Genomic DNA, 17,057 nt, shown 5'->3' on the forward strand with positions numbered 1-17,057 from the left:
AGAGACTTGTATAGATGATTCAAGTAAAATCTAATAACTATGTACCAAAAAAATTCTAATAACTGTAGATTTAAACATAAAAAAATTATAAATTATAAATATGATATAAATAATGAATTCAAAATAAATTAGATTAAAAAAAATATTAAGAATATATTGAGAAAATTAACCACGTTTAAGAAGGTAGACTCTAATTTAAGATATACTAGACAAAGTGCGATCATATATACTAGAACTAATGCAATGAATCCCATCAGAATATCGTAATTATGCGTGCTTGGGCGAGAGTAGTACTAAGTGACCTACTAGGAAGTCCTCGTATTGCACCTTTTAAAGTCTACCCAATATATATATATATATATATATATATATATATATATGAGGTAGGATCCTTTGACACCAATGTCACAATTCAAATTTAACACCTTATCTGAGAGCCGTTAGATCAAAAAAGATCAACGACTCTTATTTGCAAGCATATGACACCATTGATCTTTTTTGATCTAAAGGCTCTCAGATGAGATGTCAAATTTGAATTTTGACACTGATGTCAAATAATCCTACCTCTCTCTCTCTATATATATATATATATATATATATATATATATATACTAGACAAGGATGAATTCCGTCTATAATAATGAATTTTATACTTGATACTACAAATACTATCAACTTGATAGTATTTGCTATAATATTGTTTGAGAAAAAATCCTTAAATTATTAAAAGGATTATACCTGCGGCTACTATAAGATAACGACTAAAAGAAGATGAATTAGAAATTGTAAAAGAATATTTATTTTGAAGACAAAAATTGTTTCTTTATTTGTAGGTAACCTTAGTTTGATATATATTAGAGATAATCGTGTTATGAAATCAATTGAAAATGTAAGAGAGGGTGAAATATGAAATAAAATGAAATAAATTATAGAGAGGAAAACAAAAGATGAGCTCTTGAAAAATATGAAAATATCACTATATTCTAAATTCATAAAGAACACATCTTTGACATCTAAGACACGTTTTTATACATGATCCTAAAAACATAACTAGAAAAATAATTGTAATTCAACACATTATTAATAATAATGTGATAGTTATAGCAAAGATTATAAAAAAGCAAAAGATATGAAAAGTTATTCACAATATTTTATATTTGATATTATTATTATTATTATTATTATTATTATTATTATTATTATTAATTTATCCATATTTGTTTAATAACGTTATTTATTTGTAGCTGCAATATTCTATTTGTAACTAGGACTGATAAAAAGTTAGTGTGCGTCGTACTCCATATTCTATTTGTAACTGCAAGCATACCTGCAATATCATCCACTATGCAGGCGTTTGCACCGAGTCACAATCCTCCCCTAACCGCCGATCGCACGAACAGAAGGCACCACGAAAGCGAGATTATCTTCTACAGGGCAGGCGTACGTGCATCTGCAATTAGAAAAATGACAAATGAATTAAAAATTATTTTTTTCTTTTTTTATAAGAATAACACAGTTTATTGCTCTATTTCATTGGCTGGTCACACAGAGTGTACTGTGCAACCGCTGCACCATAGATATTTCCTACGAAAGCAGCGCTGCAAAATGGAGAAAAAATCGTGTAACTGCATTTTTGTCTTTACTTTTGCCAGTCAAATTATTGCTAATTTTATTTTACTTAATACCATTAATGTTTAGAGAATAAAAAATACTAAATATTAAATAAAAATAAATAATCTTTTCAATATTCACTTAGAAGTTAATAACTTCTGCATTAAAAAAAAAATTAAGGTGTGTTTTCTGGTGCGATACAATTCTAGAGAAAGCAAAAATGCTCAACTCCACCGAGTATTTTTTATTTTTTACATTATTTGAGATGATAGTACAAAAAGAGGAAACGTACTGCAGAAGCCAAAAGGCACTGCAAATATCGACGCAGCAGAGATTTTTTCTTTTCTTAAGTTCTCATTCTCCTTCAACCACACCCAACAGCATTCAAAAAATATGGCCATTACCGTCGAGCACACTCGCTATGACAACCGCATCATATACACCGTCGACTTTCACGGGAACGAAATCAACGTCACTGTTACGGCCAAAGCTTCCGTCGTCAGAAAGTGGCTCTCCACCACGCTCTTTTTTCGCCGCCGCGACCTCTTCGAAAACCGTTTCGTTGTTGGACTCGGCGTCCAATGGACTCCCGGCGGAAGAGAATTGCCAGATCCTCCGGCGGATACTTTGCAGCTTTGTGTCGGTAGCCGGTGCCTCATCTTTCGACTCCGTGTACCGTTGATCCTCCGGAAGTTCCTCCTAAACCCTAACCACACCTTTGTTGGATTTTGGAACTCTTTGGATAGGAATAAGCTCGAGTCTTCAGAGCACAGGTTGCGTATGTACGAGGATCCTATTGATCTGAGGAGGCACGTAGGTGAGGACCTAAGACAGGCTTCCGTGAGGGACATTGTGGAAGACGTTCTCGGCTATGAAGTGGAGCGGGGAACGGAGATAAGCAGGAGCAATTGGGGCAAAGTGATTCTTAGCCACAAGCAGGTAAGGTATGCAACCGTGGATGCTTACTGTGCGTTCCTCATCGGGAAGCTTATAAGAGCTTGAAATATGAGGTAAAACCGATTTAACTCTCTACTCATCCGTTCGAACTAATTAGTAACAAACATATAGTACAGTGCTAGCTGTCAACTCTGTCCAAGATCGTGTTTACTGGTAAATTTCATCGATAGAATCATGAAGCTATGGTGTTTTGCTTGTGATTGTGATTGAGAGTGTGTTTTTTGGTACACTGTTAAATGTTGACGCTGATTGTGAAGCTATGGTGTTTTGCTTCATTTTTTATTTTTATTTTTGGTAAACTGGGTTTATTTCTTTTCTGAGTTTATTATGTTTGTTCTTGGTTCATTTCTTTTCTGATTTTATTCTCTTTGCTCATTAACGGTGATTTGACAGTACAGTAGGTATTACCATATTTTTCTACCTATCGACCTAGGTTTTATAGAGATTATGATCCTATCCTACCTTCATTATTTCCAAACGTATTCGAGTTTAATTGACACTTGAATAAAAAATGAAACGAAAATGAAAAAGGGGTTATAATCTTTGTATCGAAGAAGAGGTTTACCGATCTTAGTATTTTGCGGATTATTAATTTTTTTTTTGAAAAAACTATAAAACTATAGATAGTTAATGAGTGATACGAGAGAGAGATTAGTATGAACTTGTGTATACGATTTCAGTGAAAAAAAAAAAAAAGACTCTTTTCATGTTTGCTGTTGATTCATGTTTATAATTATCCTACATATAAACAAGTGTACGGCATCTGGTTTTCTTTTTTATTTTTAACACACATGTCAATTTTATGATTAGATGTGGGATTTATTAAACAATAAGAAAATAATTATGAAAATAACTTGATTCTTAATATGTTGTTTCTCTGTAATATCTCTCACAGCTTTGTGCAACACACAAGTGTTATTCATTTATTTAAAAATATTGAACAATGTAGAAGTATCAACTCTATACAACGTGACGAAGATATTATGTATTTTTTATTTTATTTTTTATAAACAAGATATTATGTATTAATTCGTAGGACTGTTTGCACAGAACTTATTTATACAAAATATTATTTTTCTATTAAGAATGACTAACCATGCTTAGGGGCAACTTTTATATTCGCATAATAAGAAAAGAGTGCTTAGTTATGAATGTGGACGAAAGTTAATAGGACGTAGTATTGCATATATATATATTGAATGTAACCGGTAATAGTTATGCTCAAAATAAAATTATTCAAACCGTTCTTTTTGTAGTAGATATCAGCAGCATGTAGTTAGTGTTATTAATACATGAATTACAGGTTTGGTGCAAATTACATGCACAGAATTTGGAAATTTGAATATTGAAACGACGCATCAACATTTTTTAATATTTGGACTAATAAAATAAACAAAAGGTATAATTTTTTTTTAAAGAAAATATCGAGTGAGAGTCGTCCATAATAAAATTGATAATAAGAAGTGATAAGAAAAAAATGGTAAATATTATTTTTATTATTTTGTTTTCAAAATATAGAAGTTTATCTTCTCTCTATTCTTTTTTTTTTTTTTGGAAATATATTGTCTCTATTCTAAATCCTATGTTTTAAACATATTCATATATTGTTTAGAGATAAAAATAAAAAATATTGAATATAAAGTAAAAATACTTAACGCTTTAAAAATGTAAATAACATTTGAAACTTTATTTTGATAAATACAAGCATCTAATTTTCGTTGGGTCATAATTTTTTTCAATATAAATGGTAATTACTAATCTCTTCAACTTCATGTAGAAGTTAATAACTACTACATTTTTTGCAATAAAACAAAAATTTTGGGACCATGTCTGTTTTCTGGTGTATATTATTACTTTGCCAGTTTGCCTGAATTTATGACTACCAATTACGAAGGGCAAAATAAAACTGCTGTGATAAGTTCTCTTTTGGTAGAGGTTTTTGGTGGAGATAACCAGGCAATTTTTAGTGGTATTTTAACATAACTATGTTTGGTAGAAGTTTCAAAAAAATTTAGGCTCTGTTTGAATACTGTTTTCAAAAACAGTTTTTTAGTTTTTAGAACAAAAAAACTCGTTTGGTAAGACCTGTTTTGTAAAAAAAAAGTTTTAAAAACTGTAACTGTTTTTTTTTTTTTTTTATAATCAAATTTAGAGAACATGTCTGAGTTGTTTTTATTTTCTGTTTTAGTTTTTAATTTTCAAAATAAAAAAAACATAAAAAACAACTGTTTCCATAATTATTCTACAAAACAGTTTTAAGAACAAAAAAATCAAAACACAATTAAACAGACCTTTAATCATGTAAATGCTTTACCCAGCCATTATGTTTTGTTTGCAAAATTTGATGAAAAACATTGTTTAAAAAACCAAATGGAAGGTGGTATTTTCGTTTGCTGGGAAAAGAAAAAATAGAGCATAAATTTGGAGACTCAAATTCCCCTGATTTACTTTTGGGAAAAGTGGACTTTTCAAAAAACCAGATGAAAGATGATATTTTCGTCTTTTCAATCTATTTTTTTTTTAATATTTTATCTTTAACCAAACATAAATTTAAAAAAATTTGTTCAGTTTTTTTGGTAATATTTTAGCTTTACAAATAATTTTTTTTTTAATTTTTTTACCAAACTTATTTTCTCACTATATTCTTAGTAATAATATTTCCTTAAAAAAAAAAAAATTTCCCTCTGTCAAACACTCATGATTTACTTAAAATTCAGAGCTTCCACCTACGTTGAGCCAGAAACGTACGTCCGTAGCCACCTGCGAGTCGCACTAGGAGCACGAATCTCCCGCTTCCCGCTTCTACCACGATAGTGACCTTTTTCAAAATTTAGAGCTTTATAGATGGGTTTTGGTTCGTAGTCAAAGCGGTCTCGTTGATTTGTCTTGTGTGTTAATATTATTACGAAATAGGATTCAATTTTTGTTTCTCCTCAGATTTTGGGTTCATTTTCCATACCTTGCCAATGATCCAGTTTCATTTATTGGGTTGAATTTTATTTTTCCAAGGGTCGATAGGTTGAATTTCCTTTTATGTTTCGGTTTGGTCACAGTGAGTGTTACTATAAAAGTATGTTGTCAGAGATATTTATTAAAGAGATATCTAATTGGCTCAAGGTTAACATCTCAATCGCTACACAAGATAAGCTTATAATCGAGTTGTAGGTGTCTGTGCTTAATGTTTACAGCAAGGGTAATTAAGTTATAAAATGTGTACCTACGTTAACTCTCTTTTTATAGAAGAGGTTTTCTGTAGGTTTAGAGTTCTCTTAAGAATGTGATTATCTAATTCTTTGATATTTAAGATATTATGTGAATAAGTTTTATCGTTATTGAATAAGTTGTTGAGATATGAATCTAGTCCATAATAATTGTCCTCAACCCTATAGTTTGAGAGCTCGAACTGCCCGGATGTGTATATTTCAAAAAGACCTCGATTACAGGCCTTTTGACCATGATGATGTGAGTTTTAAAATGTATCTCCGGAATAATTTGTGGATGAAAAGTTTTGCCAATATAATGCATGACAACGCGGTTGGGAAATTGACGCTTAAGGACGTGATACGATCAATGCCGCGTTCTGTACAATATTTTGGCACTGTTATCCGTGTCCTTAAGACGTGATACCATCCCTACCATGTCCCTGCTACGTTCTGTACCGTGTCCTTAGTTCTGTACCGTTGTCCTTAAGACGTGATACCATCCCTACCACGTCCCTGCACATTCTGTACCGTTGTCCTTAAGACGTGATACCATCCCTACCACGTCCCTGCTACGTGCTGTACCGTGTCCTAAGACGTGATATATTAAGTGTCGCGTCATTGCAACCAATCACTTCCAGTCAGTCCACGATGCACCAGACGCGGTAGGTAATCAAACATGTTCCGGTTAGTCATTTCAAAACAAATGTGACGCTGGTTCAAACGCGTCCAATTAGCCAATCAGATTTCTCCATGGACTGTGGGAGTCCTGAAAATGTCTCTTCCCCAACCGTGTCCGGGCCTATATTAACTACCACTCCCGGTTCCCATATCATCAGTTTGCCTCTGCATTTCACTAAGCGTTAAGGCCTTCTGGTATCTATCTTTGTTCTATACTTTTGTTGAAGTGTTTGTTCTGTTATGGAAAAAAAAAATGTTGAGCTGTTTGTTCTTTTACGGAAAAAAAAATGTTGAGCTGTTTGTTCTTTTATGGAAAAAAAAATGTTGAGTTGTTTGTTCTTTTATGAAAAAAAATGTTGAGCGTTGTTTGTTCTTGTGGAAAAAAAAAATGTTGAGTTGTGTTGTTTGTTCTTTTATGGAAAAAATAGTATTTCAAACTCAATGTTCCATACTTTCTCTGTTGCTTAGTTGAAGTGTTTTTTGTAATATGAAGAAATAAATTTATGAATATCAGATTATGTTCATAGTTAATCATGCTTTTTATTTGTTATTTCATGTATGCTTTATACTTTAGTATTTATTTTCCACTAAAAATTTATCATAGTAATTATATGTTGTATGTAAAAAAATAAAGACATTTTCAAGGCACCTCAGGTAATATTATTTCATACGTTGCACTAAGTAGTAGTTTTGTTATATTGCATTATATTACATAGTTTCTACCATATTAAATATTTTGTATTTCTATCTTTTGTGGAATTTTTTGCAGGAAAAATGAGTTCGAATTTACAAACAGTTCGTGCACTTATATATTATAATGGTAGAAAGATTATGGGTCGTCGTGGTGTAACATTTGAAGGTGAAAAACGACCAATGCGTATTACACGCGGTACTACCTTTGCGCAGTTGAAAGCGAACATGCATCAGAAATTGGGATTACAAGGGAATCAACGTATTTCTGAAGTCACCGTAAGAGCTTTTGCTGGCAATTCTGAATACACAACGATATCTATTACAGATGATGATGATGTTGACATTATATTAGACATATTTGTGGAACAAGCTGACACGAGTTCTGATCATACAAATGGTAGAAAGTTTGTGGAGATATATGTAAATATTGAAAATACCGATGATTTGTCAGTACCGCAAAGGTCGCTTGATCTGAATACAGCACCAGTCATTGATTATTTAAACAGACATGCATCATCATCTATACTTCCAGATGCACCCAACAGTGCGTTATTTGATGATGTGGACATGCCAACATATGACCGTAATGAAGATGACGAAGAAGAAGAAGACGAGGATGCGTGCCTGGCAGCCGACATTAATGACGATGACTCAGCTAGCGAAGATGACAACCATCATAATCCATCTGATATGCCTATAGGGTTTCAAAGCAACGTCAATGAATCCACATCAACGGGTATCGTTGGGTATGAAAATATGGTTCAAGGTTAGTTGACAAGTGATTTATTTAAATAAATTTACAATCTACATTATGTAGTTCAATTAACGTTTTAGTTGTTTGTATGTTATGTAGGTGACAATGTAACTCCCAATGTAGGTCCTAATGTGACGCCGTTTTGGAATGGAATATCACATTACTCATACATTAATTATGAGTATCCAAATGAAGATCGAGAATACAACGAGAGGGAGTATCATGGTGCATGGGCCATTGGGGATGAGTTGTTTGTTAAACAAGAATTCGAATCTAAGGAATCAGTGCAGATGGCAGTTAAGTCATATTGTATGAAAATTAATAAGGAAGCTATTGTTGTTGAGAGCACGACTATGAAGCTAGTATTAAGGTGCAGGAACCATGAGTCGGGGTGTCCATGGCGAATGAGGGCAATGAAACCAAAAAATGGATTAATGTGGGTTGTGAGTAGATGGGAGGGACCTCACAATTGTGTCACTTGTAATCTGTCCCAAGATCACAGACAACTTGATTCCGCCTTTATTTCTTCGACGATATTAGGTGAGTGTTTTTGTCCAATTAAATTTGTATTTCTCAAGTTTTATATCCACTTCAGCAAGCTATTAAGGTTATGTATGTATATTGTTTTGGCAGAAATGGTGAAGGAAGAACCTCATGTATCAATCGGTTTGATACAAGAAAGAATCCGAAACAATTATGGATTCACTATTTCATACAGGAAGGCGTGGAAGGCTAAACAAAAAGCCATGGCAAAAATATATGGCGATTGGGACCAGTCTTATGCTTATTTGCCCAGATGGTTGAATTACATGTTGACATTTTCTGAGGGTTCGGTTTACCACATTCAGACAAATGATTACGTGGTCAATCACCGTGTTGTGACTGGTTCCTGGGTTTTTCATAGAATCTTCTGGACTTTTAAGCAATGTGGTGACGCGTTCAACTTCTGCAAACCTGTTATACAAGTTGATGGCACTCATTTATATGGGAAGTATAAAGGTACATTGCTGATTGCCACAACGCAGGATGGAAACGACGAGGTATTACCATTGGCATTTGCAGTGGTAGAAGGTGAAACCAAGGAGTCGTGGCAATACTTTTTGTCTTGTATACGTTTGTATGTCACTCAAAAAACAGGTATATGCCTAATATCAGATCAACATCGAGGAATATTATTGGTAGTTGCAAACCCTTATCTTGATTGGAAGCCTCCAAAAGCATACCATGTTTTTTGCCTGAGACATGTTGGAAGTAACTTCAATCAAAGATTCAAAAATGAGGAGTGGAAAAGTCAATTGAAGAATCTAGGTGATATGAATAACTTTTACTTATCCGTGTATATTGTATGAATTCTCTCAAATAATGCTTTCATTGGTTGTTAAAATGCAGGTTATACTCCATCAAAGGTCAATTTTGATGTTAAGTTGGAGGAATTTCGGAGCAATAGTCCAGAGGTAGCAACATGGATTGACAGCATCCTAAAGGAGAAATGGAGTTGTGCATATGATGTGGATGGACGTCGTTATGGTCATATGACAACAAATTTATCTGAATGCATAAATAGCATTTTTAAGGGGGCTCGAGGGATGCCAATCACAGCTTTGGTTAAACATACCTACAGTAAGCTTGTGCATTACTTTGTAAAGAGAGGTCACGAAGCTAGTCTTGATGCTGCTGCCGGTATTAAGTTTTGCCACAACGCCCACCTTAGAATGGAGAGAGAAGCAGTTGCTGCCTCATCACACATTGTTCGTGCCTTTAATAGAGAATCAACCTTATTTGAAGTGGAAGAACCATATAACCCAATAACACAGAAAGGGGGTTATTCGTTGTCACTGTACTTGAACGAAAGGAAATGCCAGTGTGGAAAATTTCAAGCGTTTAAATATCCATGCAGCCATGTCAGGGCTGTTTGTTTGAAGATGGGAATGTCTACTGAGAATTTTGTTGACCCATGTTACTCCATCCAACATATTAATAAGGTGTATGCATCACCTTGGTTTCCAATTGGACATGAGGAAGCGATTCCACCGTATACTGGACCGATACTTCTGCCCGATCCACAACGTTTGCGAGCAAAGGGACGTCCTAAGAGTACTCGCATTCATAACGAGATGGATCAAGTAGAATCCAGTTCAAGTCGTACTAAGTGCGGTGTTTGTGGAAGGATTGGGCACAATAGACGATCATGTCCTGCACGTGTAAATATCCAATGAATGGTCGTAGATAAACTCCACATCCTTACGCTTATATTATCAGTTTGTTAACGTTCCCTGAGATTTTATAATAAAACGTATGTATTGTCGCTCTGTGATATATAATGGTTGTTATTGTGTAGTAAGTAATAACGAATATAAACCACCAACAAACAAATATAAATAAAATAACGTCCATAATACATCACCACATTCAATTACAATAAAACTGTATACATAAAGTGCATTCATAACAATAACCATTATATAAACAATCTACGATCTGGGAGGCCATTGTCTCATCCTCGCATCCCTGTGAGGTAGCCTAAGTGCCAGGGGTAATGACGATTCTGCATCCATTTGGGATGTGAAGTCAAATTCATGTGTGGCCGCTGCAAAGAAGTCATCAGATGGATCAGTTTCATCCCTGACAAATGATCTAACAGGTATATCCGGGGTGTGTTGTTCTACTTGATCATTTTGACTGCTCAAATGGGCATATGGATCAATAGACTCCCCAAATATGGAGCTAATTATCTGCTGCTGACTGCTGGAAGATGCACCGCCAGACATGTTCACAGGAGTTGCCCAATATGGTGGCTCGGTCGAGGTGTCCTGGGTTGGTGGAGGATAACCCCATTCCCGCGTGTCTGTAGCATGTTGTGGATATCCAAATGGCTGAAAGGAGAATGGTTGATGTGGTTGTGGCTGTGGCCTAACCTGTGGAACATAGTCAAAAGGAACTGTCGCAAACTGTGGGATATCTAGGTGGTCTGTAAGTCCAAGGCATCCGTGGTCCCGGGGGAATAAGATTGTATGCCTCTGGAGGGATGTGTTCTCGACGATGAGGTATACCGTGTCCTTCCCTCGCCCTACGTGGGACCTCAATACTTGTATCTGCTTCCTCAGGTAATGGAACATTTGCTGCCACTGGGCCAGGCTCGTTGACCCTACCATACTCTAGCAACATATTAAGGAGTCTGCCGATAACCTCTTGGATATCAGTTTTTGTCGCTGGGTCATCCTCGTCTGCCATCCACCATGCCATCTCAGCAGCATCAACCTACCCATTGCAAATAGGATAACAATAAAAAATATTACTTTAATGAAGGTAAATTAAAATTAATACAACAACTAACCATATGCCCGGTCCGGGCAGCCTTATACGTCATATATCGCCTTGTACTTCGACGATACCATTTCATGTATTCATGATTAGGAGATATGTATTCGATGCCTCCAGTTTGGCCAACAACAACCCTTGTGTTTCGCGTCTCCCATTTGGCTATAAATGGTTGCAACTTAACCAACCAATTCTCAGTTTGTTTACCGCGTAACGTAACATCGTGAATGCCTCCAAGTCTAGCTGGTGCAACTGGGATGCAAGGTTCTAAACCAAACTGACGCATTACCCTATCTGGTTGATGTGCTTCCACAATATGGAAACTAATAAGTGGGGTAACGGATCTCCACATCATCTGACTTTCCAAAGATGCACCAAGAAAGTGATAATGAGTATACGGGCGCCAAATGATCTGCGAGAAAACAACCAATGTTAGTAATATAACGCTTAAATAATGTAACCGATAAACACCTAAAGCCATGTACAAACTCCTACATCGGTTCTGCTCATAGTGTCAAGTGTCGATCTATAGTGCATCAAATCCTTTGGTCGTATCCGCCTTGGAAAATTATTAAATCTGAAGGAAACAAGCCCAAAAAATAAGAAAAAAGCCATTTGGCTCCAAGTCTTACTGTATAACGACAACTTTCGCAGTACAATACGCAAATATCATCATACCTTCTTCCGTAATGATCATTTGGATCGGTTTCAGGTGGTATAAACGGTGCAATGGGGGGGAATCTGGACCATGCCCATATCTGCAACAAGGTCAGGCAACCAGACATAATATTTTGGGCTGGGTTTGTCGCCATGCACAATTCCCTGTAGAGGAGTGCTAACACTGCTGCGCCCCAACTATACGTGGTCATACCCGAAAAATCCCCATCTAGAAATGGCAAAAATCGTAGGGCAACCTTATTCCCTGACTTGTCACTAAACAAAAATCCACCATTGAGGCGTAATATATAAGCCCGTGAATAGAGGAGTTCAGTATGAGGCATGCCTTGGTGCGCAACCCAATGTCCATAGTGTCGATCTATGAACGACATTCGCAAATAGCTTCCCTCAATCTCATGCGGCAAAGGTTGGTGTCCTAGCATTTGTTGTACAACATTACTCCAATTTGCGGATGTCGGTCCAATAAGGGGTTCCCCGTCTGATGACAATCCAAGAATAGCATTCACATCTTGAAGAGTAATGGTCACTTCGCCCTGCGGCATATGAAATGTATGTGTTTCTGGGCGCCAACGCTCAACCAGAGCACTAATAAGTGAATGATCAATCTGCAACACATTATACAAGGATAAAAGTAGTCATTATCCTATAATAAGTACAAGCACATAATTCATGTCACTTTTAAATAACTAACCGGCATATGACGCATCCGTGCAACATGATAAAAGCCTGCACGCCTAAGGTGCTCCACCACTGGCTCCGGAATGTTATCCGGATCATGCGGATCTGACTCCTTCCCGTGCGTTGCTCTACGAACTTTGAGAACCCTCTACAATCCCGAGTTCCATACAACTTGGGTCACATGTGTTTCTTGCACATCAATTCTCAACACACTGTAATCTTCGAGACCCGGATTAATCACCTCACGTGCCATGAACCTGTGTTATGCAAGTTTAATGTCATAACAATATATAGCACATTTAACGAATTTTATAAAATAACTAATACAATAATAATAAAAATTTTATGCTATTGAAAATAAAACAGCAATAATAAATAATAATAGAAAATTTAAAAAAATAAATAGGCTAACCTAAGATTTTAAGGACCGTAAAAATTTAATTATGCAAAAAATATAAGTCCAATAACCATAACATATTCATAATAAAATTAATTTTTTTAACAAATTTTATAATAGAAATATAACATATTTAACAACTTTAATAGAATAATGAATACAATAGTACTAAAATCTTATACGCATAATATAAAACAGTGTTAGAAGACAAAAATAAATGGGACCAGTGTAGACACAAATTTTAATCATGCATTAAATATAAAGTCAATAATAATAATAATAATAATAATAATAATAATATAATACTTTTAACAAATTTAATAATATAAATATAGCTTGATTAACAACTTTAATAGAATAATAATAAAATTTTATGCAATTAAATATAAAACATTAATAATAAAATTACTAGCAAATCATAAAAACTAAATATACTAACCTAATATTTTTAGCAACAAAGAAAGAGACCTTTAAAGAACATAAAAATACAATAAAATTATTAATATAGCATATAACATATTGAACAAATTTTATAAAATTATTAATACAATAATCACAAATTTTTGTTGCAATTAAATACAAAATGTTAATACTATAAACAATAGCAATAATCACAATTAAATTCACTATTCTAACATTTTAAGACAAAAAGAGAAACTTACAAAAATCTAATATCTTAATAATATGATTTTAACACATGTGGACCAGATTATAATACTACTTACTTGAAAATATGACAAATCTAATATGTTAATCATACAGCAAACCTAATATCTTAATAATACTGCAACCCATTAATTTTAATAATATAGCAAACCAAGCATATAATAATACTACTTACTTGAAAATGATACAGATAATGGCAAACTGAAAGAAACCCCACAACCACCAGACGCGTTCTTTGTTGGAAGACTGGGATCTTCTGCCGGAGACGAGGGAGAATAAGTAGTGGTCCAAGGAGGGCTGGACGCGGCATCTAGAGAAACGCCTCCTGGACGCGGCTCTGACACGACCGCCTTCAGTGGAGGAGATGGTGGACCACCATTGGCTGGCGGTTCGCGGCTTGACAGGTACCGCGTCAGTGGTATTCCGACATTGCAGAGACGCGGTCTTCACATGATCACGTTCCAGTTACATCACTTCAGCCCAGTTCCATCACCGATTGTCACGTGATTTCTGTTGCGTGTAACACGGTTTGGAACAAAACGCGACTGAAAACGGTACATTGTCCACCGCGAAATCATTCCGGTGATACATTTTACCTCGAAATCATTCCGGTGATACATCTTAAAACTCACATCAGTATGGTCAAAATGCCTCGATTACACCGGGCTAATACGTCTCGTCAGGTTGGCCGAGGTAGACTTTAAACAAGTAAGTTATCATTGGAATTTATCCGAGGTTCATCACCGCTGAGGTTTGAATTGAGCTAAAGTAACAACTTCGAGACCAATGTCGCAGTAGAGGTCGGGAGTGGACTGACTATCATCACATCAAGGTGACACCTTGTTTTAGCTGCTGCTTTTAAGTTACGCAGGTCCACGTGCAACTTGGTCATTGGCTATCCAATTCAATCTGTTTTTATTCGATTTGTATTGGATATATTTTTTGATTTTTCGATAAAATTTAAAATTTCAACCCTACAAATCTTTAACTATATCAAAATAAAGCAATAAAAATTTAAGTTTTCACACTAAAACAAAGTCTTAAAACTCATAAAAAGTTAAAATAGATTAATATAATATAAAAAATTAAAATAAGATAGTTTCCTATCAATAATATATAAGATTTTAAGTCTATAAAATAACAAGATTTCAAGTCAGAATCTTTAAAAACAATAAATACAGAATATATTGGATCAATTTGAATTGTATCAATTTTCACCAATAAATTAATAACTGATCCAATTAAATTAAAATATGCGAAATTTTTTTAATTTTTGATTGTTCAGTTATTGAAATACTGGTTCAATCATCACAATTTGAATCGGTTTAGATTGATTAATGAACACCTCCACTTCACACTATATGGCACATCATTTTTGTGCGGAATTGACTTAGCTGATAAAAAGTCATGTAGTGGTCAGATACGAGATTGATTTTATATGACTATACATTTCACTCCATTAATTTAAAAAAATGGTTCATTTTTTCTGAAATTCTTTTAAATAATTTTGTATAATGTTCATCAAAACAATATTATTTTAGATGAAAATCATGATATATTTATAATTTTAATTTATTTCATAATTATAATAATCTTTATCGTTTTAATTTTTAATCCTAAAATAATATCGTTTCAATAAACATTAAAAAAAAATGTATCAAGTAACATTAAGTATATTTTTTTCCCCCAAAAATTGGTCCCAATCAAATTAATTGTGCGATTTTTTTGCCAAATGTATTTGTAGCATGATTTTGCCCTAAAAAAAAGAGAAAGCAAAAATGCTCCACTCCACCGAGTTAATTTTTATTTATTTATTTGCATTATCAGAGAGGACAGCGCAAAAGGAGAGTAAACGGACTGCAGACATCAAAAGGCACTGCAAAATCGACGGAGCAGAGATTTTTTCTTCTTTTATTCTCATTCTCCTTCAACCACACCTAACCGCATTCAAAAAAATGGCCATCACCGTCGACCACACTCGCTATGACAACCACATCATATACACCGTAGACTTTCACGGGAACGAACTCATCATCACTGTTACGGCCAAAGCTTCCGTCGTCAGAAGGTGGCTCTCCGTCACGCTCTTTTTTCGCCGCCTCTACCTCTTCAGAAACCGTCTCGTTGTTGGACTCGGCGTCCAATGGACTCCCGGCGGAAGAGAAGAAGAGGTGTACGGTGTACCGACCCTAGTATTTTGCAAATCATATTTTTTTTGAAAAAACTATGGATAGTAAATGAGTGTGATATGAGACAGATTAGTATAGACTTATGTATAAATTTTTCAGTGAAAAATAAATGACTTTTTTCAGGAACAGTGGCCAAAGTGTCACTGTTGAACAAAAAAATACTAAAATGTCACGCTAATAGTAAATTTTGCCAAAAGGACACATGACATATTTCGCTACACTGTGTAGCAAAATATGTGTGCAAATAATTCGCTACACGGTGTAGCGAAATATGCCGCGTCTGAATGCACAGAACCAAAAATGCCACGTGTCAGATAGGGAGAATTTCGTTACACTGTGTAGCGAAATTCTCCCTGTTTGACCCATGGCATTTTTGTTTCTGACGTGTCATATTTCGTTACACTGTGTAGCGAATTATTTGCACACATATTTCGCTACACAGTATAGCGAAATATGACACGTGACATTTTGACAAATTTACTGTTGACGTGACATTTTGATATCGTTTTTTTTGCCAACAGTGACACTTTAGCCGCTGTTCGCTTTTTTCATACTTGGACGCTTAGTGTTTATGGTTATCCTACATATAAACAAATGTACGTCATCTGGTTTTATTTTTTATTTTTAACAGGTTAATTTTATGATTAGATGTGAATTTTTTGAAACATTAAGAAAATAATTTTAAAAATAATTATTCTTAATACTTTCTTTTTCTGTACCTCTCACAGCTGTGAGACAAGTGTCATTCATTTATTTTAAAATGTTGAAGGGAAAAGTTCAAGAATTTCCCTATATTTTTTTGGAGAAAAATATTCGTGTAGTTACTGCAGATATCTGCATTTACTTCAAAATGATGCCATTTTGAAATTAAAAGATTAAAAAATTATAATTATAAAAACTATAATAACCCTGAAATAAAAAAATTACAAAAATACCATAATTTTTGCCCCAAAATGACGTCGTATTGAGCTTACTGCTTTGACCGCAGAAAAAGCAAACCCATTTTTTTAAGGAAAAATGTTTGTCATTATAGATTTTAACCGTTGATTTCTGTCAATCAATAGCTAGGATTTTTTGGTCAAACTTATTAATTAATTATTAATTCGCAATAAAATCAATAAATCATAATCGTTGATTTACAGAAATTAATAGTTAGGATATAAAATAAAATAAAGTTATATTTTTGAAAAGGACATCATTTTTAGAGCGAAGAACAATGTATTTTTATAAGTATA

General features: G+C 34.4%; 1 protein-coding gene across 1 annotated transcript; it reads left to right on the plus strand.

Moving 5' to 3' along the window:
* The first annotated feature begins 2,004 nt into the window (after nucleotides 1-2,004).
* On the plus strand, nucleotides 2,005-2,613 carry LOC133295483 (uncharacterized). Its single transcript, XM_061494323.1, has one exon. It carries the CDS (start codon nucleotides 2,005-2,007, stop codon nucleotides 2,611-2,613), a length of 609 nt encoding a protein of 202 aa, XP_061350307.1.
* Nucleotides 2,614-17,057: the final 14,444 nt, after the last annotated feature.

Source organism: Gastrolobium bilobum, unplaced genomic scaffold (genome assembly GCF_033153095.1).
Source record: "Gastrolobium bilobum isolate Gb01-03AN ecotype WA unplaced genomic scaffold, APGP_CSIRO_Gbil_v1 utg9484, whole genome shotgun sequence".
In the NCBI taxonomy this organism is placed as follows: Eukaryota; Viridiplantae; Streptophyta; class Magnoliopsida; order Fabales; family Fabaceae; genus Gastrolobium; species Gastrolobium bilobum.